The sequence below is a fragment of the Strix uralensis genome, chromosome 4 (assembly GCF_047716275.1).
Source record: "Strix uralensis isolate ZFMK-TIS-50842 chromosome 4, bStrUra1, whole genome shotgun sequence".
Classification (NCBI taxonomy): Eukaryota; Metazoa; Chordata; class Aves; order Strigiformes; family Strigidae; genus Strix; species Strix uralensis.
In genome coordinates, this window is record NC_133975.1 from 56218444 (window position 1) to 56245423 (window position 26980).

A 26980-nucleotide genomic window follows, 5' to 3' on the forward strand; every position below is an offset into this window, starting at 1 on the left:
AGCTAATTTTCAGGCAGAGAATATTTTTGCTTAATGAGACAGTGAACCTTTACCTTAGAAACAAAACTTTACATTCAGTGATTTTTAGAAGTGCAGTTAATATCTTAATCTAATTGCTTTTAAACCAAAACATGTAATTACTGGCTCAAGTTTGGGGTTTTTTTTTGTTTTTTTTTTTAAACCATATTAATTTCTTAGTAGGCTACAAATTAACCTCAGAATATAATTTATCTTTTAGTAACTTTAAAGCTCAGAAGTACATATCCATGTTTGCAAGTCTCAAACTGCAAGCAAGAAGAAAATCTTTTCTGCTGGATACACTAAGAATGAACAGATTAAATATCTCCTTTTAGAAATACCAACTGAGATCTCTCTTATAAAACACCCGAAAAAAAGTAATCCTTGGTAACATGCAAAAACACTGGATTACGTGAAGAAACTGTTTGACACTGTTCTCTGAACTTTCCTGAGATTTACAAGGAACTTCTCAAAACTCAAGAGTACCACACAAGCATCAATTTACTAAGCCTCGCTTAGACAATTTGCTAGGCACTCAAGTGCAGTACTATTAAAAATGTGGCAGGACCTACTGAGAATGAAGCTTTTGACTCTTTTTAAAATAATAATGTTGTTTTGACTATATTCATTGCAATCATACTACACTTTTCTATTATATGTTTTAAATATTGTGAGGTTTTTCTAGAGCTATTTTTATCCCTTCTCCAAGAAAGTGCAGAATGCCTAAGAAGGCGCAAGCAGTCATCAGATGGTGTGCTTACATTGTGCTAGTAGATAATACTTAAATCAACGCCATGGATTCATTTGCACCTAAATACTTACATACCTAACATTTTTTTAAGAACACAAAAATTATAAATTTTTTGCTATACTGGATGCAGGTGATTTTCTCACTTCAATAAAATACGACTAATTGCAGCAATTCCTTTTATGTTCTATTCAGAAAGACCTTTAAAAGGTAATAATGTCAACATGAATGTCAAAATGACATACAGGCACCTTACACAAATGAATGACAGCAAGAAAGGATTCAAGTTTTAGTTGCTGGCAATTAACTGTTCACTTATTAGACCTGAGCATTAATCAGACTTACTTTTCTGATGTCATCTAAAGTGTTGATCTCTGGAGACAAGCCACCATGTACACACAGGAATTGTTGGTTCATCAGAGCAGCCAAGGGAAGGCAGTCGAAGGCATCCATGCAGGCATCATATACGCGTTCTGAATATTTGATTTTACCTTTTAAAGATTAATATGGTATCAGAAAATGCCATCAATATTTAAGAGAAAAAAAGGAATTAGGGTGCTGCTCTCAATTTTGCTCTCACTGCTCTCTCTTGCACTGAGGACTATACCAAAGCTTGCCTCATGCGAAAAATTCTTTAGGATTATTGTTATTTGCTGCTGGAAAAATTCTTCAGATTCTGAGGTGAAACTAATAAAAGTTCTGCCAAGTTTATTATTTTTTTCTAAAAATCTGTAAACAAACAATTTAATATAGCATTTTAGTCTGCCATGAAGTCGATATAGCAAACCTCAAAAAGTCTGCTGAATGGTTATCATTTATTACGTTATGACTCAAGATACTGTCTATGAAGTAATCAGAACTTTAGCCCAGTCCCTTATAATTAATTATCTACAGAAATGCCATTATGAAATGAACGACATGATACAATGAAGCCGAAATGTTAATTTACCAATATGCATATTAAACTCAGTAAACCATGAAGCCTTTGAGCCAATTAACATTTCCTTTATCCCCGATGCTAAAAAGGGGACACAGACTTATGGCAATAGCTTCAGCTTACAGTGCCACAGAAAAAAAAAGCTTCATTGTGAAGGTGAAGGTCTACATCTAATGAGTTTTCATGTGTCATTGTATCCTTTCTTGCAACACAGAAAGGAATTCCTATAAAAAGAGCATACCAAAAAGTTTAAGCCTACTTACAAGGTAAATGTGAAAATGCTATACTTAAAGGAAAAAAACCCCAACATAAAAATTCCTTGCATTTTTCTCCTGCTGCAGATGAGACCCAGTGAGATGCCACCTCCTCCACTAGCTATCAGGGACCTGTCGCAGAGGTGCCAGAGCTGACATGCTGGCAGGTTTTCAGTGCCAGGCTGCTGCGTGGGGCAGCAAACAGGCTGCAAAAATCAGCAGCAGCATGGATTTACCAAGAGCATCCAGGCCTAGATGGCCCCACCGTAGCCCTGGGCTGCTTCCCAGGCCAGGCTGGCAAGCTGAAGTGTCTGGATACCTGCAGCACCAAGTGACAACACCCCTGGGTTTGTATGTATAGTGGGTCACTACCCACTGCAGAGGGTAACTAACCCCTTCCTTTCTCCACCACTGAGACAGCCTCTCCAGCCCCTGCAGGGCAACTGCCCTCTCAGGGAACAGTAATTACAATGTAAAATTAATGATAGCCAACATGAAAAGTACATTTAAAATTACTGATGGCAAACCAGTTCAAATACTCACAAAATAATAAATCAAGTTGTTGAAAAGGAAGTTAAGAGGAGAAAGGTTAAGGTAGACTTACATTCTTGCTTAAATGTGAAATACTCTGTTAAATGTCTACATTCATGGTTCCCACGAAGTAAAAACAGTGTTTTGGGGTAAAGGATTTTCAAGGCCCACAAGTACAGCACACACTGTGAATCAGAAATAAAAAAGAAAAATATAATTCATAATTAATGATGTAATTCAACCACTTATGTTCCCCTCCACCCAAAAAAACCTAACAGAACAAAAAGTATTCTGTGTGAAACATTTATTTTCAACAGGCTAACTTCACTCTTCATACATTACATGCAAGCATTTCTTGGCACTTCAAGCTGGACTGCCTGAAACTAGTATCAGTATATTCTGATAAAGTTTTACACTTTTGCTAAGTGGCATCTCCCTGCTCAGCCATGCATTGCCTTCAGTGGCCCCAGCTATCAAGAAGTAATTGCTGTACATCCCCAAAATTAAGCACGTACTCTCTACCCGGCAGATTATGCAGAAACCTGCTGTGGAAGCAATTTCACCAGAAGATCCACATTTCCTGGCTTAAGAAAAAGTTGCCCTAGAACAATTTAATCCACACTTCAGGAAATACCTCAGCTTCCAGTATTACACAGTTTTTACATGAACGCTTGTTCATTTTTCACTTAACATTGCTCTGTACAAACAACTGAGAAAAAAACCCCACAAAGCTCTTCCATTAAATGAAGTTACTACAAAGCTTTTTTAAAGCCTTTTATCTTTCCAGAAGATTTCTATTTGAGATTACATTTTTTCTAGACACGTTTTTAAAGATAAAAAACCAAGAGTTGGGGAGGCTAATCTCTGCTCAGATCTCTCAAAACCATCCAATTAAAATAGTTGTTTTGAAAACAAAACTGACACAGCAATGATACCAAAGCATTATGAGACTCTTGAAAAATGAGTAAACTTGCAATCTTTATGGAAGATTTGTGCAGGATGACCCTGCTCAGGTATCTGGCTGACAAACTCACAGCTCCAAGGAAGCTGATGAAAATAAGACACATTGATCCCAGGAGATGAGCCCACCATCTGCAAGAATGCTGTACAGACCACAACAGCCTCTCAAAACACATGAGCTAGAAAATGGTCTGAACAATTTCTCCTCCAACCCCTCCTTCCTTAAATATCCATGAACCGCAGAACTGTTGCACGAGAAACCAAAGGTGTCAAACCTCCCCCCACCTTCATTTGCAACTACCTCTTAACACTCCCCTTCATTCTGTTGACAAAAATTTATTTATCTTGATAATCAATAGATTGGAAATGCAGAATGTACTCCTAACCACAGTTTCTGCTTAGAGGAAAATCAGCATGTTTTCAATGTAATGTCTCTAAATTTGTACAGTATGAACTCCCTTCTACAATTAAGAATGTCATCATAAACAGAAAGATATTAATTATGGCTCAACATTTTGATTTCTGCTCATTTGCTACACAGTCCTCATCTTAAAAAAAAAAAAAAAAGGAAAAAGGATGCAACATTTTCATGTTTGTGTTAAACTTCATGCTGTCCATAGATAATTACATAGCAGCAGGGGTTTTATACTACTACTCTTTGTCTTGAATTTATTACATGTAAACATCTGATGCTCTGCCTGCACTCCATAATTTTTGTTCTTCTACTCAGAGGGTTTAGAGCCAGGTAAAAAGAGCAGAAAGTACAGGCAGCATCCTCCAGGACTTGCAAAATTAATTCTCCCCCTTGGAAACACATGGAAGGCCTCCCAGCTCACACCACCTCTTCCGCCTCCCACGTGCTATTGCCACTGCAGGAAGCCAGAAGAGATGTCAAAACACCAGGTAGATTGTGCTGACGTAATCTAGCATCCAATTACGGTGTTAGGTCACAGGAATTATCTGCTGTGGCCCAAAACAACCACAAAGGGTGTGCCTGGGGAAGGTCTTCTCCCTCTGTGCAAACTCCAGCAGACTTGGGTTTGAGGATTTCACTTCGATGGGGAAGGAAGCCTGCACTTCTCTGCATCACCAGCACTATTCTCAGTCTCTTTGATGACGGCTTCTTCATTCCTCCAAGAATTCCCAGAACCTTCCACTTCTTTGACCTTACTGGCTAACGCAAAAATTTGATGTAAATTTTCTGAGACAGGAAGTTTAAAGTGACACCTCCATCTACGCAAGAAAGGTTCCTGCTTTTAAAGTTGTATCGAAGTTACCTGAGAGCTTCTAATCTTGCCAAAGCACCTTATAATTTAGAAAAGCACAATGATTAGTGCTTAGATGAAGTGCTTTATTAAAAAAAAAATTTAAAAAATAAAAAAGAATGGTTTACATTTCCCTGATGAAGTTTTTCATTTTCATAAAGCCTTGGCAAGATTGAAATGATCACTAGGTACTTAAAATATCATCCAAGGAAGATAAGGAAAGCTGAAAGTTTTATCTTTTTGGCATTTGGTACTTGCTTACGGGTAGATCTCTCTACATTTGCTTATCACAGATTTATTTTTTCTTTTTTCTATGCTTCCTTTGAAGCACTCATGAGAACCAGACCGAGAAGATAACATAGAATCAATGCAGTCCAGAAAGTTCTGTTTCCCTGCCACCATTTAAATAATGTAAGCCCACCATTCACATTTTGTGTTTTTTCAGTGGTGCCATATCAAAGGCTTATTTTGTTCAGATAATTCCTTTAATTTTCTCCCCTTTCTGCTCAGTAGTCCAGTGATTTAAAATCATAACAGTAAACAAGAACTAATTAGCAGATTTTTTTTTCCCCATGCAAACTAAACAACAAATATGAGGGTGACAATTTTTCATGGCTTTTCAACTTACACAGTCACTTACATACAAAAACTTATGTCCAAACAACATATTATGAGCAAACATTCTGTTTTTATTTTTTTCTAACTCTTTGCATATCGTAATTCTTACTGAAGTCAAACAATTTATCATAATTTGCCCTTGTTGAAAATCTGAGTGTACAATCTTCAATCATCATTTGGTAATATTGCTTCCCAATAGCAAAATTTTAAAATCACTTTTTTTTTCCTCCAACTTTGTCATCAAGAATATACTACACATCAGCTCTGCTGTAAATCTGTGTCAAAGGTACAGCAACAACCTTGTGATCTAGACATCTCTTAATGTATTTTTGGCCTGTCTCATTTCATACTATCAAAAAAAAAAAAAAGAAGTTACATCTCCTAAATGCTAGTCCTCCAAGGGCATCCCTGCTTATTTGCTTACTGTCTTTCAGCTGTTGAAATCGCAGATACGTTAAGTTCAAAACAAAGAGGTAATCTGCCTACCTCCCAGCTCCTATAGTCAAGCTATTTTCCTACTGAGGCTCTGGCAGCCTCAGCATTAGGAAAGAAAAGGTCTGTGCAGTTAAGCCCTGTGTAAGCCAAAGGCACATATTTTCAAAATGGACTGGGGATTTAACTCCACTGTTTCATGCTGAATTTGAGCCTTTGCACAATTCGACATCTTAGCACCTCCTGAAAAGGAAAATCAAAAGCCCCAGACTTCTTGCATGCACCTCAAGTTATGTGCTCAAAACAAGGAACTTTGAAAAATCATTACTCTCTTGCCCCTAGATTGCAACCACAGCAACACCTGTAACTCAGCACACTCACTTCTGGATGTTCTTGCACTGATCATGCCAGGAAGAAAGAGATGCTGCTCGCTCTGTTGGCTGCATGGCTTTGTATGGGTAACAAAAGATGAACCTCTCCCTCTAAATGACTGATGGCATTGGGTACTCCCCCAGCAGATGAAATTAAATGTGAATAAATGCAAGGTAATTCATACTCAAACGGGTAAGTTGAGCCACGTATTGCTAATCAGTCTCCACTGATGCTCTGTGAGCTGTGGAACAGTATACTGGCATAGCTCCTTCACTTTGTAACTAACACATACCTCACTTAAATACAAAAATTGCATCGAAATAATTATAACATCATAGTATCTAGTACAGGTACAGCTTTCTGAAATGGAATAACTATCCCAATGGAAACCATGTACCTTTTTACACACATAGCTGCATTCACACTACTGATATGACTATTTATTAGGGCTCTATTTCAGAGACAAATAAAGATACATTGCATCTGTAACCAAAATACTCACAATACTCACTGCACTACCATCCCTTGAACACAGCGAAAGAAAACTCTGAACACTACTGAAAATAAAGAAAAAAATTGTATTGTCTTCACTACAACCAGGGTTTATTTCTTTTTTTTCCCAACATTCAGGGCATAAAAGATGATCTCTTCTCTTAAGGCTCTGCTGCAGAATGGGGACAACAAGGTAGAGATACTTGCATCAACCACATCTTCAGTGACAACTTACAGTCTTTGCCACAATTTTTTTTGCCAGTGTTCTCTTATTTCACCTGGGTTTTGTGTTTCTAAAAACCACTGCTCATGTACATATAGCTTGTGTATTTAAAAATTAGAAAAGCTACTGCTGTGGAAATAGACTTCTTGTGGAGTAAAAGTGAATTCATTCCTCATGGTCAGGGTCTCAGTTGTTTCTAAATGTTCAGTAATCTCATTCTGCTCATTCAACTTCTGTTTATTTTTTAAATTGAAAATCTGTTGAATATTCCCAAGCTGCTTTGGGATCTTGTTTTGACACTTGCATGGTACTTTAGCACCTCTAGACTTCAATTATTGCAAGATCCTCTTATAGCTAGACTCCCAGATGATTTTATTAAAAGTGACCACCTGCAAAATGTTGCTACTTGCCTTATACTACTCCCATTTCAGCCCTTGGAAGGACCTCAAAATGTCCAAAAAGGAAGGACCTCTTTTTCCATCAAAAAGTGACTAGACAATTCTTTTTCTTACATGTTCCTCTAATTCTTATACCTAGTACTTTCTAAACAGGTATCCAAGTGCTGGCTCCTAGCTCTTCTCATTGGACCTTGTGTCTTGGCCCCAGCTGTTTTCTGTGGAGATGTGTCCCACAGAGAGATGGAAGCAGTGCAGGGAAAATGGTACGAGCAACCTCCAGAGTACCGTCCCATGTTCTTTCCCTGCAGCCAAAAGGGTTTTTGGTATGTTGGGGACTGGCACAGGACCAGACAAGCTGTGAGGATGGCCCTGACACAAACAGCTGTTCCAGTCTGGGAATCTAATATATACAAAAATAATCTGAATTTGCTGAATTACTGAATATTCACGGCTCTGAGGAGCACTGCCCAGCAAAAATGAGATCTTACAGGATGCAAATTCCTGCTACAGAGAAACATATTTGCTACTGTTACACAGAAGAAAAAGGGAAGGAAATTTAGGATAATTAAGGTATTAGGATTTTCTTTGCTCTGAAAGAAGTGAGAAAACCAATTGATTTCACTGGTAAACTATTCCTGACCAGTCAAAACTATTTTAAATCAAGCTGTTCATTGGGAAACATTAACACAGTAGAGCAATGGAGTAAACTGAAAGGCATTTATTCTTCCAATAAAGTCCTCTCAAGACTGCGTGCACTTTCTAGACGACAAACACATCGCTTCACCAACATTCACTTCACGCACAGTTTACTAACACTAATTTATTTATATGCAATTCTTTTCTTGGAAGAGACCAGTTAATAATTTCAAACAGTTCACCGAGTTCAGAAGCATCTCAAGTGCCAGATGCTTTTTTAATCAATGCAAGGTCCGATGGTCAAATTCCAGACTCACTCCAAACACCTCACTTTGTTCTTCCAGTTCCTCCTTCTAGAATTTTAGCCTCTGTGTTCAGGAAATGAAGATGTATGAATGTTTTGAACCTTAAAACACAACTCTGGTTTTGTTCATTTTGAATGTTGATGAAATGCTCTATATCTTAACTATCTGCTCTGTCAAAAATGATCAGTTTGTACCTTATGATATTCAACTGACATTTAAGCCTGTATGTTTTATGTGGGATAGAGCAGGAAAATAATTCCAACAGTTCATTTACATAATATTATTAATGCATTATAGTTGGTATTTACTCTGATTGTAATTTTTCCAAGACTGTGATGAAAAGCAGTCTGTATGTATACTTGCCCCTACACTGCATGGCATTTATGTCTGCCTTTCAAAAGAGTTTTCAGATTCAAGTAGAGATTAGTCATTCATCCTTACAGACCATTTCTGCAGAACCACTTATGGTCTAACTATTATTTCAATTTAAAAATAGCCCTCTGTTTTGATCATTTGGGTTTCTTTTCCCCATGACCATAAACTTGTTTGAAAGTGAGAATTGAGGGGTTTTCTACTCTGGAGTCAAACCCCTGGAACAGTGCACAAGCACAACAGGGAAATGTTATTAGTTATGGAGCCGAGGAAACAAGTGCACCATATCAGATACTGCAACTTGCAGAAATTTGTTATTCTAAGTGAAGAAATGCTCAGGCTCTGCCAAGAAATCAAATGGAGAAGAGTGCATCTACAGGATAAAGATTTTGTCTGTGCCAAGAAACTTCGTCTCATCCTACCTACAATTTTGACATTTTTTGATTTACCTGTTATAATTCCTTTATTAGTCTCTCATCCTGTGACGCCTTGTTTAGAAATACTTTTAAAGACACAAACCATCCCCTGTTCAAACAGCGGAGCTAACTCTGGTAAAAATGGGAGCACACACGTGAAGGATTGAGCCCCTAGATCAAAAGCTCTGTGGGGCAAGGACTGTTATTTCTGCTGAATGCCTTATACAAATACTTTTCTCTTTTACCCTCTGCGTTATCAAATGCCTTCCACCTACCTTATGTAATTTCTTCCTCTGTTCTTAATGATAATAGCTCACATTATATAGTACCTTTCATCCAGAAGAATCCCAAATGCTTTGCAGCCCACAGACAAGGATTATCTCGCCCACTACCAGAACTCAGCTAGGTCTAGGCTCAATGGTGTCACTTTTACGCTAGATATCACAGCAATTGAAGGGATTTTTTTTAAAGCTTACATTACTTGTGATTAGTACCTTGGACCAGTTACTTAATTCTTCTGGAAAGGCCCCAGAACTGCAATAGTCTCATGCCTACATAGCAGAAATGGGAACCAACAGATCAATGGAATAAAGATCACAGTGTGACTGGCGCAGTAGGAATATGCATTGAGATCAGGCTAGGACTCTTTACCACCATGACTTCTCCCGCACAAAGTACTGGCAAGAGCTGGTGCCTGCTAAACGTGCTCAGGGCCCCTTCCAAAAGCATCCCCCCCCCCCCCCCACCCCCCCAAATGCCAAGTTGCATTCTTCACCATTTTCCTTTCCATGTCACTATTTATTGTTCTGAGTTCATGCCTGAATGCATAGCTCTACATCCAAATACACATACAAAAGAGAAACCTGACTTTCCCTTCAAAGGCATTCTTTAATCAAGGTGGCAGGTGGGGAGAATCAGTTATGTGACCAAGAAAGTAGTAATGTGAGAACCTTACATACAAAAAGGAATAGTATAAATGACATCTCAGATATTTCCTTGGCACTGGCAGAAGTCAGTACTGCTTCTAGTGAAAAAGCAGTGTTTCAGAATGGAAAAACTAAATTCAGAATATAATTTGCTAAATATGTATGTGCAGATTGCTAAATGAGTAATTTTAAGGGGCTTATTCCCCACCCGTAAGCTATTTTGCTTTGTGTTATACAGCTTGCTATTCTCTTTAATAGATAATAGCCCTGGAGTAAATTTTGGCAAACTGTCAGACAAGCACTTGAAAGCTGAAGGAAACCCACTTGTTCTATTTCTTATATTAAAAACATATATAGAAATGAAGACAAAACTCTCCTCTTCCAGATACAACTCGGCTTGGTTGAAGTCTACAGGAGATATGAACCAGGTTATCACAACTGAAAAATGGTAGTTCAGGATTGAGTTGCACAATAGTTTAAGCCTGTGAAGCCACTACCCACACTCCCAATCCTCCCCAAGTGATCCATCATGGTAAACCACACAGTGATGATTTAGCTCACAGCTCACTGTGGATTAGAGAAGGACGGAAGCAGGCACATGTGGCTCAAAAAAAATCATGATCAAAGTGTTGACTTTAGTATGAGACTAAATCCTAATTATATTGATTTTTGGCAGGTGGGTGAAAGAACCTTGCAATTCTTAAGTTTTTAGAGCATTTGCACTTGGAACAGCTTATTTCTGTTTGTAAAATGTGCCACCTCCCAAAGATTCTGTTAACATTTTAAATTAAGTTTTAAAGTGAACTAATAAAACAAAAGTAGTTTTACAGAATTTTATTTTAAAGAAACTTCTCTTCATACTATAAATATAAAACTGGCAAGATGATCCATTTTACAATCACATAAGTAACTCGGCTGTTTGGGATTACATATTTTTATATCAATATGGCAACAGTGTACTAAGATGCGGTATGTAGAATGAAACAGCAATATGTGTTCTTGCATGCTGCCATCTTATCTAGTCACAGACACACAGCCACATAATACAGGACCTGTATTGCTTCTAACAGAGAATGGGTATTCTCTCTTGATTCAGAGGGGGTTAAAGTCTAAATGTTTCAAAGAAAGGAGTCCAGTTGTAGTTCAAAAGCTGCTGCAAGGGTTTCTGACTGACCGTTCAGTGACTAGATCAACTAAGACCTGGATGAACAAATCCAGATTAGATTTTAGTTGATAATTGTGCACCTGATCTGTCAGTTTGCATAATCAAGCAGCAACACGGAAGAAAAAATCCCATTTGTTTTTTGAGCACTGGAACAAAGGATTTGTTCTTGGTATTTGACTTGCTTCTAGTCAAATGTGGGCAGTTGGATAGGATGCCGTTTCCTTTGCAAGCCAGCTAAAGATGCTATCATTTGACCTTCGCATACTACAACCTGATACTGGAGTCTGCACCATGTCTCAGCACCTTCAACAGGGAACATGTGCATCACTTCTCTGCGGATTCAAGTGCTGCATCAAAAGCCAGAGATCACGCACTCCTGCATGCCATATCTAAACAGAACTCATTCATTTTCTCCAGCACAGCATGATATCTGCTGGCTTTTTGACTCAATTACCCCCTATCTAGTCCTTCCACTTTCATGAAACTTTGCATCCAAAAGACTGAGATCAAATAAACCTAAAAGTCAAACTAAACTATGAGCTGTTAATTTAGTTTTTCTGTTATGTCTCTTTTCTAATACCTCATGTCTATTCATCCTATTTAGCTTGTGCAAGCTGCAGAGCAGACTGCCTTCGGTGCTATATTTGGATGGCCACTAGTTAGCACCAAGGTCTGTTCTCTGTCAGCTTTCCGGCACAGATGTAGTGGGGCTTGGCTGGATACCAAGCAACCTCTATGAAAACACCAACAGTGACATTAACACGGATTTCTTTTGCTCACAAGTTGTATCTGCGAAGCGTTTCAGTATTCCTGAACTGGTTAAATTACAATGCTAAATATACACAATAGGCTGCAAGCAGTTTCACAGCCAAAAACAGAAATAAGAAACTTACTTCAATGCTGAAGTACCCTCTGTCCACGTAGTCCCCCAGGAAGAGATACCGTGTGTTGGCAGGAGAACCTCCCACTTCAAACAGTTTCATCAAGTCAAAGAACTGACCATGGATGTCTCCACAAACTAGAAGAGAAAAAGAACAATATTCAGATTCACCGTGTGAAGATCATCTTAGGCACATGCGTTCTGAAGTCACTGTCCTATAAGAAATGGGTTACAACAACTTTGTACATCATCCTCTAGTTAAGCGACCAGCGGGAGCTGGCAACTGCTCAGCAGAAGTTGCTTTTCTATGACAATGTATCCATATACGTGTGTGCAAAAGGCTACCAACTAATTAATAGGAGCCATCAGGCAAATCTGATCTATAATTATTTTCATAAGTATCTGTCCATTCCTCCTACTGCCCAGCAGAGCATACAATACTGACAATAGTAGTAAGACAAACCAAAGTCGTCCTGAAAAAGAGAACATGTTCAAGCAATGTTAATCTTTCTTTTGATATCACTCCTCTGTTTCTCCTAGTCTTAAACCCAGACAAACACCAACAGGCTTTCTACAAAATGCAAAGCATGCCTGTCCTGTGTATGCCACTGGTTAAACTGACAAGTTCCTGACTTCTGCTTTCTGTATAGAAAAATGGCCTGCTTGCTTTCCCAAAGTATGTCTTTCATGAGAGGACACTGATTTTTCATGCTTTAACCTCTACCACTTTATTTAACCTCATATAATTATGATTTGTTTCACTTCATTGCAATGAAGTAAATCTAACAAGCGGCTTCTCTAAAAAGAGCAGCTCCCAAGAAACATGACAGAGCACAAGTGATGTGAAGTCGGGGCTAATAAGTAAGGATGCCTCTTTTTGTACCTTAGAGCTAAGAGATTGGCTTGGCTATGTTGTGAAATTGTAAACTCTGTGGTGGGTGATTTTAAGCACCTGCAGGAAGGCAGGCAATGCTTTACTTTTGGAGGCCTCTATGGAAGTTCAACTAACAGTGCTGTGCCAAAACCTGCTTCCCTTTGCCTGGCTTTGTTTCCTCTACCTAAGGGAGGGCGAGAAGCCCCCAGTTTAGGGCCAAACCCAGACAAAGAAAATGTTAATGGCCTTGACTGTTACTGAGGTCAGTTTAGACTGGTTCTACCTTCAGTAACCCCAAAAAAATGTGATTTGCAAACTGGAAAGGTGATTATGAAGAAACTGAATAAACTAATGGTCCAAAGTAGACCTTATCTTGCAACAGCAGCACAGCTTCTTATTTATTGCTAACACTAAATTCAGAAGACTTCAGATGCTCTCTCTGATGTAATGGTTCAAGCTTTTGTATTCAAGCAGTGCTCTCATTTGAGCTTTTATCTGGAAGTTGATTCAGAGGTCTTGTTCTATCACAGATAAACAAACCTCACATTTATCGCATGCCATGGAGAAGCTGAAGTCACATCTCCACGAGGATACAAAAGGACTATATAGAACAGCTTGTAACACCAAATCCAACAAACTCGCAGTGCAAACAGTGTTCATACATTATTGTCTTTCATCTCAGCCTAGTGTCACATTATATTTTTTACTTACATCACTTTTCTCTGAATGCATACACTAACAATAGGATCACTATAACATCGTCATTCTGTCTAAAAACAAACAAAAAAATTCCCACCCAAACCAAAACCAAACAACCCCCCCTCAGGTACAGAAAAAAACTCTGATGTCCCAGTCACTGCTTTCATGAATATTTATATGGAATTGGTGACACAATTCACTAGTGCTGGCTAGCTGAGCATTCTTCTATCATAGTAACAAGGTATTTTCCCCATAAAATAGCATATAGTACTCTTATCACTGCTGTGTTACGTTGTATAATCTCTTTTCCCTAGTTGATTTCCCCCCCAAGAGTTTTAGATGACAACCTTAATGTTGAAAGCCATCAACAGTTATCATTTCTATCTAAGAATAATATCTGCCATTAATTATGCAAAATAAATACTATTTAAATCCTCAAGTGGTATAACACCACCCCTCTTTCTCTAAAATAAAAGTACCCCAAAGGAAATTTTTTGATAGCATTTTTATTTGAACACATTAATCTACCAAACCAATACACACTGCTTGACTGTACTCCTCTGCATGGACACTGTGGGAAGATTAAGAACACGTGTCGCATATTGATGGCCAAGCAATCTGCTCTCCTAACTTCCAGCAGAAAAGCTTTTAGTTATATAACTGTACAGCTCTACCAATTATCGCCCGCCCCCATTTGCTCCAACTGCAAAAAACTGAAGTTGAACAAGACTGAAAGATTTTTAAATGGATTTAACTTTTGCTCTTTCACTAAAGCAGGAAGAAACAAGATATTTTTGTTGTTGTTGTTGTTATGCGGACATGTGTGATCAGGTAAATACAGAGGCCATTACAGAGAAACCAAGAATGTTAGAGAGCTTTCTCCAAGTAGCTATATGCCCATGAATTTGTCACAAGTCAGAAAAGCAGAGCAAACTAGTGATGAGGACAGAATAGGAAGTGCAGAGCCCTGCAATCCCATGACTTGCAAAATTCTGAACTTGAGAAATCTTGACTTGAAAAATCAATATTCAATGGATATTCCAGGCACTCTTCATGCAGCAGCCTACTCTTTTTATACTTGACAACAGATGCAGAAACGTATCCAGGAAAAAAAAGATGGAAAGCTAAAAAGCCCTCAGACCCAACCTTGCCAAGCAATTAAAGTAGTTCCAAAGGAGAAGCTTAAAATCTGCAGGTAGGAGGAAGACAAAATGCTCAAAAGTAAGAGTTAACATTGAGATTTAATTTATCATGGTCAGATCCCAGAATTCCTACTGAAAGACCACAATGTTATGTACAGTTAATCCAATTAGTATTTCACTGGAATGGCATGGAATAGTTTAAGGATCTTATACTTTTCAGGTAATCTCAAAACTGGAAGATTTCCCAGGCAGCCAGATCAATGTTTTATCTTCCAATAGGTGGGGGCAAAAGAGATCCAGCATCATATTTCCATTCATAAAGGCAGAAACATCCATCAGCCAGTAACCCTGCCATACCCTTCATGTCTTGTCTTGCAGCTTCCCATCACTAACAAAGAGCCTTGCAGCACTGTCCCACCAAGACCCCACAGGAGCGGTCCCACATCCACTCCACACTGCCTCTACAAAGCTCCTTTAAGTTCACTACCATCCCCCTTCATGTTACAGAAAAAAAATTTGAAAGCACACTAATTATTATATATTCACATTTACTTTTGTACAAGCATTACCACTGGATCTTTTAACTGTGTCAAAAATGTCCTTTTTAGACTTGTGCAGGCCCTTTTTTAGTACTAGAACACTTGCTATCGAACAACGCATTCAACAAGATATGAACATTTTCCCATCAAATAACAACAAAATAAAACCCAGCACAGTGAAGCAGGAAATTCAATTCTTAACAATGATCTCCACGTACTTATGAATTTAAAGTATGAACACAGGGAACATAAAACACAGTTTGTATGTGTATGTAATTAACATTAAAAGCAGTTGTGTTCACATAAAACAAATTTATCAAAAGGAGGAACACCAGGTGGTATGTCTTCTGTTAGAAATACACATATTTTCCTACATCACTGGTCATGACTTGATGGCACTTTTGGGAAACCATTTCCAGGGATCAGTTCAGGCACCAAACTTGTTCCCTGTGAATTTGTCTATCCAAGTCTCTCAATAGTGTCTATCTACCTAACCTCTCAGGGCAGTAAGCTCCAGAACCGCACAACACACTATGTGAAGAAGTTTTTTAAGCTGTTTTCAACTGATCTCCTACTGAATTCATTGGTGCAATCAGAAGGTTTAAGAAACACTGGCTGTTTGTGGACTCCTTAGAAATTTGTCTCTGTCAAGGAAGTTTTAAGGTAAGACACAGGCCCCCCTCCAAAAGATTCAAGTTCACAGGACTGCCCATTATATTATTATATTTTTCCTTCAGATAACTAAATGCTCTTCACGACATACAAACTCAGTCCAGAGATTATTCTGTGTGGTTTCCCACTCTCGATGGATATTAAGAACAAAATTTATATTCATAGTACATTAAACACTGTCAAGTCAAAAATCTTCTATCTGCAACAGTTTGGATATGCTGCACTTATTTTCTCATTTATCATGTATATACTTAATTGGTTTAACATTATAGTCTGATAGTAAAATACTATTAATGTTTCAAGTGAATTTACATTCCATGTATCAAAAAATTATATCTCCATCTTCAAATGTCATCAGGGATTAGGAGCAGATATGCAACACTCCATCATCAGCTTCAGAAGCAACATCTGCAAACTCATACATGTATGACAATTAACAATAATGAAGTAGACACCTTTTAAAGGAGAAACTAACACTGTGTAGGGAATATTATCCATCACTTGACAACTTGTTCTTTACATTCACTGAACTAGGGATGTCTTTGCACTGAGCTCCAAGAGGCTGTGCTTCAGCAAAGCAGCAAGCAATGCTGCAAAACCTACTGCAAAACACCCTCTTGAGTTACACTGCAGAATGCAGACTGCAAATCGCAAATGGGTTCTGCTTTGTTTAGGAAGTGTTTAGCTGCTTACCATTCCACTAGTTAGCACATGCTTCCAAGAGCTTACCGTTTTCCACAGACACCAGGTACTTGCAAAGACTTACTGAAAAAGGGACAAGTGCACCATGTAAACCTGCACGTGTCTGAGCTGACTCGTGGACGCTCATTTGTCCAGGTTCACAGGATAAGATGGTAAAGAGGCTGCATACCCCAGTGTATATAGAAGTATATCCCAACTATTTCTCCAGGGAAGCAGTTTGACACAATGAAAAGTTACCAGTGGCTGAATGAAGAAGCCAAGTGAGGAAGGAATAATTACAAGCCATAGTGGATACACAAAAGCAAAGCAAGAACAAGTAGATGAGCTTCTATAGCTGAGGAGTCAAAGACTGGGTTTCCTTAGCCAACTGATAAATATGAGGGAAGACACCTCCAAGAGCTATATGCATGAAATTCTCAGGTGCTTTGAGAAAAACTACTACATTGCTCCTGAAGGGCTCAACTATTAACCAGAAGGCTCTCGTTTTCCCTGAGATTTAAGAACAAAGTCACATATAAAAGTCAAATGTCTTTGATTACACAATCTTTGAGCTTGAACGAGCTTTGCTTCCAAGCGCACATGTTTCTGAGGAACACTATATATTGCCACAGCAGTATGAAATGTTTGAAATACCAGTTTTGTTCCATGCATTTTTATTTTATTTTAATTGTGGAAGATTGAGCAATTTTCTTCCTTACTTTTTGGAGAACAAGGAGGAAGAAGTAGTACAAAATAAAAGAAGAAACTCCAGAAGTTTTTATTCATAGCTGCCCACTAAAGCATTGCTCAAGACACAAACTCAGGGTTAAGTTACATACATTGTTTTATAGTCATGTGGTTCTGTTTCTGTTTATAAGAAAGACATTTAAAGAACTTGCAGACTTCATTACTTACTCAAATTAAAGTCAGAATCATTTAGACAGCTCACTAAGTAACTTATCGTCCTAAGAAAACATCTACTAGGCTCAACATAATGGTTTTTCTTATGAATGTTTGTTATACTAAGTGTATTGAACAACACAGCTCTGTATTTCCAAAAGAGGCATGATCTCATTCATATTCATATCTGGTTATCTAACACGATTATAATAGGCTTTCATCTATCTTCTTCCTTCGATCACTGCATGCAAATTGATGAGTTTATACTACCAGATTGGCATTAACAAAAAAACTGCAATTACGTATTTTCATAAAGAGCCTGCTTCACCAAAGATAAAACCAGAAACCATTAGCCATACAGGTATAGCAAAGAAAACCTCAAGTGGACCATCAATGTCACATTTGACAATGTTTGGTTGCCAACTTTCCTTCTTTGTAGTGAGGAAAAAAAAAGTAGTATCTTGGGAAAAAAACTGTTTTCTGTGCAACACACGAGGACACTATACTGTGTTCTGCTCTGCCAACACTTGAAAAGCTAGTGTCTGCAAAGATCAACCCACGCTCAGTCCTTGTAATAGGAGTTAGTTTTCTCCCACCATCCCCTGAAAGCTAGAACAAATTAATGACACAATTTGAAGAGGTAGAGTGAAAGAGAGAGGAAGGAAAACATCACAACAGAAAAGACCTTCAGGACAACAGTCATCAATATTCTCTGGTGAAGGAGGAAGCAAAAAAACCCTAAACCACGTGGCAGCAAGCCCTTCAAGATGTTAAGGCTACAAAAATATCTTCAGCACAAAGTTTTTAAAAATAGCTCCACAAAATTACTTTTTGTATCACAAAATTATTTGCAGTGTCTCAAAACAAAATAAAAACCATGTACATAAACCTGGCCTTTGTATATATGAGATACCAGAACCAACAGAGTCTCAGGAAACAGACTCTACCTAGTACTGTAAAGCCTACACTGGCAGAGAAAACACTTCCCTCCATGCTCCTACCCTAGCTGAGTTTTTCAGAACAGTAAGTGGGTATCACAGCAGTGGGGTGCCAAATGAAAACTTTCAATTCCTGGTCAAAGCAACATAGCAGAGTCATAGTAGAAAGCGGATGGTGATCTAATGAATATTTTGCAGAATTTTTGCAAGATCAACAGGGAAATGTGCTCTCATCCCATGCACCAGACGATGCTCAATCAGGTCACGAGGAGAGCAACAAAACAGGAGAGGAATAAAACAGCATTCACTCCCAGACACATGAAAGAAACAACCAGCTCTTCACCTGCCACCCTCCAAGGTCAGCACCACCCCTAAGCATCCTCTGCAGCAAATGGAAGAGCAAATGTGCTGTCATTACCCCCTGTTAATGCACCCTCAGTATCTGGGAGCAATGCTTATTCCACAGATAATGCCATCAGAAGGACTACTTGCAAGGAAAGTGCTTCATTGGTGTATGGGTCAGGATTTTCAGCTCATATCCTTAGATCAATGTTACTTATACCAATAGGGAAATTCTCTTATCCTCAGTTTTACAGACATAAAACACAAAGGCCTGGGGAAGTTTAATAATTTATAAGGTCACAAGTTCGGTCAGTGGGAGAGCAGGGATAGCCAGAGAGGGAACAACACATCCTCATATTGCTCCATCCAATTCAATGCACCTGAAGAAGAGAGCCCTTTCAATGAGAAAGGAACACCCTGCACAAGAAGCAGGCACAGCCTGGCTTTACACACAATGCTCCAAATTAAATTTAGGAAAGGTGAAACAAGGCAAAATGAGAAAGGGCTTTTGAAGAGAAGTTCAAACACGCTCAGCTCTGTAGAAAACAGAAGCATAAAATTCAATGTTGTTTTATTCTGGGAATAGCTTTTATTTGCATAGATTGGACCATAATATTGTCCATCCATAACATAGAATTTGTGATTAGAATTACTCAGTGTTACATCTTTCTCACTAATCTTGTTGAAGAGGCCTCCACTAGTTTTTTGCTATACAATATTTATCCAGAGTCAGCAATTTGCCGTTAGAAGTAGTTTGTAGCTGGTCCTTCGTGATTTAATGTGCTTTTTTTTTTTTTTTCCTGATTTAATTCAACTCTTAGGATCATTTTTTCTTTACAGTAAGTATTTCTCTCAGCAGCACAAATCCCAACCCCAGTAAAGTTAAAACAAAGGCACTGGTATTATATGGATACAGCGACAGTTATATAAAGCTCAAAGAAGCCCTCGGTATTTACAGGGGCTTGATGGATAAGTATCCTTGTTTGCTCTTCTTACTGTAGAATATTAGAGCAGTATTGCCCTAACAGACTGCAATCCAATTACCTTCCAAGCACCCAACAATATACAAGATTTTATGGTTAGCAGCATTAGCATGCCGAGCTTCAGTATATTAATGCCTAGAATCTAAAAACCTAACCACAAAAACTGGACGTTCATGTTGGCTTGTAATATATATTTTTCATTTTCACCAGAGGGTAACATTTGTTATCACAGTTTCCTCATTCTGTGCCATTACAGACCTGCTTTATGCACAAGCCCACCCCCACTTGGTGTTTTATTAAGAATCAGAAGCATTACTCTATGACAAAAACAATTCTCCTTCCTTCAGCACAACAATTTGTCTTATTGGCAGAAAACAAACATTTGCTCGACACAGACAAATGCATTTGTTCATTACCTTTGGATCTATTGCACTCTGCCTGTATTTCCCAGAAACAGATGTTGAAGGAAAATAAAAATGCTATTTCTCAAACTCCTGGGCTCTTAATAAGCAACTGGCAGTATCCACATGGATACCTGCATGGACCCTGAGTGGAAGGAGCCAGCATAATCAGCTTCCAACAAATTCTATGAAGTTCAGCATTTGGGCTTAATGGTCTATATTCAGAGCCATGAGCAAAAAGAACCAGCAGTGAAGACCTACTGAGCTTTAACCTCAACTTTTGCACCCATGTCTTTAATGGGCTTGAGCTATTACTCACAGGCTAGTGTATGGGTATAGGATTAAGGAAAGCAAATAACATGCAGGTTTCCCAATTCTAGCTCAAGCCACGTAAGATGACTTTTTAAAATTATAGAATCTAAATTCTATAACTAAAATCTTACACAAATCTAATTCTTGGTGAAAAATGATTAACGTTTGAGGAAAGTGCTTTTAAGAGAAAGCTCTCCATAGTTATTTAAGTCCTGGTAAAAGCTGATATGACAATTAGTTAGGGAAGCCAGTGCAAGAAGGAGTTGACCACATTAATTTCCTCTTGCTGAAAACATATACCTAAACATGATCTTGAATAGGTGGTTAAATTCATATGCTGATCCTAAGTCAACATGAATCATAGAATGGTTTGGGTTGGAAGGGACCTTAAAGACCATCTAGTTTCAGGAAAAAAACCTGCTGTCACTTAATGACAATTATGAAAATGAACACAAAGAAGTCACACTGATGAAGAGCCTTAATTATGTTTCTTTGCACAACCTTGCTACTATTAGGCACATAAGAAGTGCACACAATTTAGAGGTCTCTGGGTAGCGTTAGGGGTAGCGCCCAGGCAGATATGGGCTAACTCCTGCACCATGTTCCTCAAGCAAACTAAACAGACTCTCCCACTGTAATGAGATTTGTTTTCCCAATGGCTGGCTGAGGAGGGAAAAACCCAAAAAACAAAGTCAGAGGAGGGGAGAGACAGCCATACCACATGCAGTAAGTTGTTCTGGGAGGTAACAGAGTACTGCTGTTCAGAAACAGAGGTAAGAAGAAAAGGTCACCATCAAAAAATAGCTTGCAAAGAGAATATCAGGTGAAAAAAGTGGAAAAAAATCTATTATACCGAATTAGCATTTTATGGCCCTCTTCTAGTCTGTAGTCTATCAGTAATCTCAAATATGACATCCTTTTAGGTTTCCAATATAAACTTATCAGATACATTTTTATTAACTACAGACCACACATTCCAAGGGGAGCTAAATAAATGTTTAATATCTTACCAATCAGCCAAACAGGATTTCACTGGCATTTGATTAGGTTAAATTTGTTATGGGAATTAAATATATGTGAATTCAGTACCTCCATCCATGGATTTCTACCACCTTACTTCTTGCACTTGCAGGATAGAGGCCTCCACTATTTGAATTAGCCTCAGCTGAACAAACCATACAAATGCAAATCATGCAATCAGAATATAGACTGCCTGAAAACACCCCCAGCTACAGTTCCAGATGAGAAAAATAATCTCACAGATTTCAGTTTTTAATTAAAAGTTATATATACAGATCTAAAATAAACATCTGAGTCAGCTTTTTATATTGCAAGGACAAGATTTTCAGGAAGTTCAGAGGATCTAGCTACAGAGTTCATTAATTCTGATGGGAACTATGTCATTACTTCTTTCACAGCACTTTCCAGATTATCTGGTTTCAAAGAATATGGAATACCATAATCCTGGACATACACATAATCTAAATATGAAACAGTGTTTATGTGACCTTATGAAATTTTGTTTTAAAATATAAATGTACATCCATTTAAATGCAGCATGTATAGTAAAAGAAGTATACAATGCATTTCCTCTTAAAGCAACAACATTAATAAGGATGTGTTTTTAACAGAAAATACAAGAGGTCAGACCAGCAACTGATTCCCTCAAACACCAGATCTTTTTTGAGAGAGCAATTCCAACCCTAAACATAAAAGCAGCAAATCCCATTATCAGGAAGCAACGGTGCCACACACCAGAAGAAACAATTACCATGCAAAGTGTCTGACAAAAGAATTGCATAAAACCCCTCAAATATAGGTTTGTTCAAAATACAATACTGCAGCTGTAGGTGTGCATTACTGATGGCAGGGTAGCCATACCTGTATGGCTGTATCAAGAGACTGCCGTAACAAGTATGAAATAAAGCTTTGTACCTGATGTGACTTCAAAGATAAGGACCTGGCTTTGCATGCTACTGCTCTGCTGACTGCTGTAATACTCAAACGAGAATATGTTTGGGCCAACTTACTGCTACACAATGTCCATTTTCCTCCTGTTTACTTAGTCCTTGACTTCAAAGATCTGAAGATACACAGCTTCACTGGGTAACTACTAGCATTGACTTCAATCAGTTGCTTAGGCCAAATTTGGTTCTGCTCCACTCAGTTCACACAACCTTGTCTCCTGTTGTCACAGACCTTCTCTTATAGGGATTTCCAAACTGCTATGAAGTAGAAAAACAAGCTACTTCCTAAATTTGCATTTTGTGAAGTCATACTGACCAAGAAAAAGCTATTTGATAAGTAAATCGGTATTTCATCTGGCTTGCAAGCAAAGTTTCTTGGCTATTCTCAAAACACTGGGAAATACCTACTGAACTCTTTTTCTCCAGATTTACCTGTCTGTATTAATGCCATAGCTCATACTCTTCTCTCATCATTGGGACAGTATAAACAGTCTAATATTCAAGTCCTCCTAGTTCAGGGAGGAAATCCAATCTCACACATCTGTTAGTTTCAATAATGAGGTGGCAGAAAAATAAAAAATATGACAGACAAGAAAAAAACCATTTCTTTTTTCTTCTCTCATTTTTGAATAACTGAAGTCACTTCTGAAACAATGTCCCTTGTGCTTGCTCTTCTTGGGAGGTTGGTGTGTGAACTACTACTAGATACAAGCATAATACTCGAGCTCTGTAAGACATTATGCATTTAAGGAGCAGAATACTGCTAAATGACTATTACTTCCAGTGCAAAAAGGCAAATCTGTATTTTAGCAGGAGACGCCTATTGTTCAGAGCCTTAGTGGGCTAATATGAGCTGTACTTCCACAATGTATTGGAATAACCAGAACTGTGATCATTATTTTAGACCACAATGTACATACTCCTTCGAATATTAGAAGTAACACTATCCTGCCAGAGCATACAGCAAAACAATGTTTTAATGGGACACTAAAAGATGACCATTTCCCTGTTTCTATTCCATGCAAGTTGGGTACTAGCGATATTTTTTTCAACACAACACTATGTTCATGCGGTGACTGAAGAAGTTAAGCCCTTCTTTCAGAATTACTTTCTTCTTTAACTCTCTTGCTCTGCAGAATGACTAATTTTTCTGAAAGAAGATTGTCTGCTTTTGGCTAAGACCAAATACATTATCAGTTTAATTCACTGAAGAAAATGTTCTTTCCAACTACAACTATTACAATACTAACCCAAAATGCAGCTATCGTTTACTTTACCTTTGTCCTGCACAAAAACAAGTATAATCCTTTTCATGATATTAAAACAATTGCATTTTTCTCACCTCTCAATTTCTTTAGCATGCACTTCCTGCACTCTGAATTAATCTCGCAGCTGTAGAAAACAAGGACCACGAAAACATTTATGGTGAAAAGTTATTTGGCAAAAGGAAACATGTGGAAATGCTCACAGCTACAGAGTATTTCTTTTACTTGAAACTATCTAGAGTGTTATTAATTCGTGGGGTGTTTGTGACTCCTCATTAACGCTAAATTTCAGAGGGAAATGCCACTTTCTACCACCTCTTACAGACTGAGGTTCCATCCCATGCAGGTTAGTGACAAGCTGGCATTCACAGCACATGCTTCTGCTCAGCAAAGCTCTGCAACCTCTGGTCAAAGTCAAGCAAAAATGCAAGAAAGCACTCAAAACCACATGCCCTTATCAAGGCAACTACGGGAGTCACTCTGACCATAATCCTTCACCAGAACAATGAAATAATTGACTAAAGAGTGAATCATCAGGGGAAGCTGAACATTCATTAAAATAAAACAAAAACTAGTACTACAAAAAGAAAACCAAACCCAAAAAACAAATGCCAAATGAAGAGTCAACTTTCTCACACATTCAGGACAAATGCACTAAATCCAGCGTTGTTCTAAATTTTCTTGCAATAAAATTGCTGTCATTGTTAAGGAAAACAGTCAACACACAAGATTCCATTGTCTTTTTCAAGCAACAATGTTTTTGTATGCATCTACCCTGGGTTTATAAGCCTTTATGGGTCAAGTGATACTTCCAGATACTTAAATTTTACATTGTTGCTAATTTAAAAAAAACAAACAAACAAACATTAAGAGACATTTTCAGGAGAGTTAAAATTGGTAGGTATTGACGGAGAGCTGATGCTACCACCATTCACTTGGTGTCAAGCCAGAAAGTTTGGACCCCAGCACCTGGTAAGAAATCGTAACTCCAGCCTCAATTCAATAGACCTTCACTACAAAAAGTGGGTCCACTCAGCTTTCCTTTATTTACCATATTTACTATTTATTTCATTCATTCCTTTATTAATGTCTAATTCTGTTTATTTTCTAGAATGTGTAGGTAGCTTAACTAACTAGCTCCTCTACAAGAGAAGAATAGCTGACCTGCAATTTTCTACACTGAAGTCACATTTTCATGATGGAATTTATATTATTTCTTCTATGCATATTTCTGGCTATTCTATTCCTTGCAAACTGTAAGAAGTCTTATTCCCAAGAACATGCTGCTTTGATTTTATGAAATGAAATCTTTTGCCCTTGTTATAGATTCCTTTATGAAGCACAGATTGCTGCTGCTGCTTCTCCCTTGTATTGGTAGTACAACTGATCAGTTAAATTTGGCTCTCAGCAGTCCAGCAATTCAAGGGAAACAGTTCTCTCATGAATTTGTTACTGTCAAGTGAAAGAAAAAAAATTCACTATTTGCACTTCAGTGACTTTTCAGGCTTCTTGCTACTCCCTCTGGTTTGCAATAGCATGATTATTTGAAGTGATTGCAAGGCAGAAACCCTTCAGGAACATAAAAATAATAAAATTCTAATGTATTCATATGTTTGTTAAAGCTTGCCTTTGCTTAACTGAAACTGTAGAAATCGCTTGGCAGTCATTTTTCTAGCTTCTTGTATGTGGCCAAGTAATAAAAAAAAAAAATCATAAACCTGTATTTACTAATCCCAGAAGTTTTCATGTAGTCTAGAAGTTTTATAACCTATATTTTGATTGAAAACTTTATATTATTTTCTTGTGTATATATATATTTCAAATTAAAATATTTATGCTACTGAACTTTGTTGAGAAAATTCATTAAAGACCTCCAACCGACAACGGTCTATCTACCATGAATAGCCTGCTAGAAAGCTGAAAAGCATGTGACTAAAAGAAAAAAATCAACAGAAGCTTCTTATAAAAAAAGAAGGCACATCATGATGACAAAAAATATGAGTCAGTGCAGATAGGATCTTATCTTCAAAAAACATACAAGTAAGATAATCAGGTTTCAGAAGATCATCACCCATAAAGAAAGTAATTGTGGGTCTGTCTTTTCGGTGTCCAAGAGCAGCAGGGATATCTATACATCACAGGAAGCAGCGCTGATGAATCTGCTATGAAAAAACACAAGTCAAAAAGAATATGCTTTCAACCCATTTTTCTCCTTTTTCATGCAGTCTCGGACAACACACAATTCTAAAATACAATCCAAAAAATATTAATTTTCTTAAAAAAATGCATGTAGAGCTAGGAAATATTTGAGGTTTTCCACCAAAGAAAGTTAAAAAGCTATATAACAAAAAGCCAGTTCGGTATGAAAATACTGATGTGGAGGATAAGTACACATTCTCTGGAATAGCCTCTTATTGAGACCTCAAAAGATGAAATTAATCTCTACAACTGTTCCTAAGAAGAACAGTGTCACCTTTCATAAATGTTAGTACTTTGTTTAAGAATTATTAAAGCCTAAAAGGCTATTTTAAGACTAACTACATGAAAAAAAAAAAAGTCATCTTGGTTCATTTCAAACACCTGTTCAGCTTTGATTGAAGTCTTATTTAAAGGACTTACTGAAACTGGACCACATAAAAAAAGATATAAAATGCTGGAGCTGTTTCGACAATTTCTTATAGAGGACTGAGGATTAGAAACTCACCATGGACAAAACTACTGTCATCTATTCCATCAAGGACTGACAAACCAAGTACACAGCTACAAGGGATCCCAGGATCTGGGCAGGGTCTAGAAGATCCTCCTCCAATGTAGGGAGAATCTGAACTGTCCCTCCCAAGATGAGAAACGAGCAGCTGCCAGTCCTGAGCTTCAGCAGGGAAGGACTCAGGACTTTCTCTGAGCCCCTCTCGTTGACCTACCCTTACGAACAGCAGCAATTAGGCAATCAAAAGAACAAAGCCGCAACAGACTTCTGCAGTCTAGCAGTTTTCATTTTCTTCCCTGTAAAGATTGTTATAATAAAGTTCTACTACAGGTATTCATATCTCTGCTAAAAACAATCTAAATCGCCATTCTTAGTGAGCCATCAGTAGCATGGGTAAATGATGAGGATCAGGTGTGATTTCCATTGGATCAATGATTCTTAATATTCACTGTCCTCCTTGTCTCATCTCAAGATTGTTCCTTGGCTGGCTTGTTGGATATAACTGAATACAAATAACTACCTTATATAAAATTATCTCAACTAAAGAACATATTTTTTGCCATTTAAAGAAATTGGTGGGCAGTTTATACCCAAGAAACTTATTAGCATT

At 37.9% G+C, this 26980-nt stretch overlaps 1 protein-coding gene across 2 annotated transcripts in view; it reads right to left on the reverse strand.

Annotated features, from left to right (window-relative positions):
* The window catches only part of PPP3CA (protein phosphatase 3 catalytic subunit alpha), a 204003-nt gene that overhangs the window by 47102 nt on the left and 129921 nt on the right, over positions 1-26980 (reverse strand). For both annotated transcript variants that reach the window (XM_074866824.1, XM_074866825.1), the window contains exons 3-5: positions 11962-12086; positions 2562-2673; positions 1112-1257 (exon numbers count right to left, since the gene is read on the reverse strand). In XM_074866824.1, the coding sequence (XP_074722925.1) occupies positions 1112-1257; positions 2562-2673; positions 11962-12086 (383 nt within the window). The remainder of the gene's footprint in view (positions 1-1111; positions 1258-2561; positions 2674-11961; positions 12087-26980) is intronic.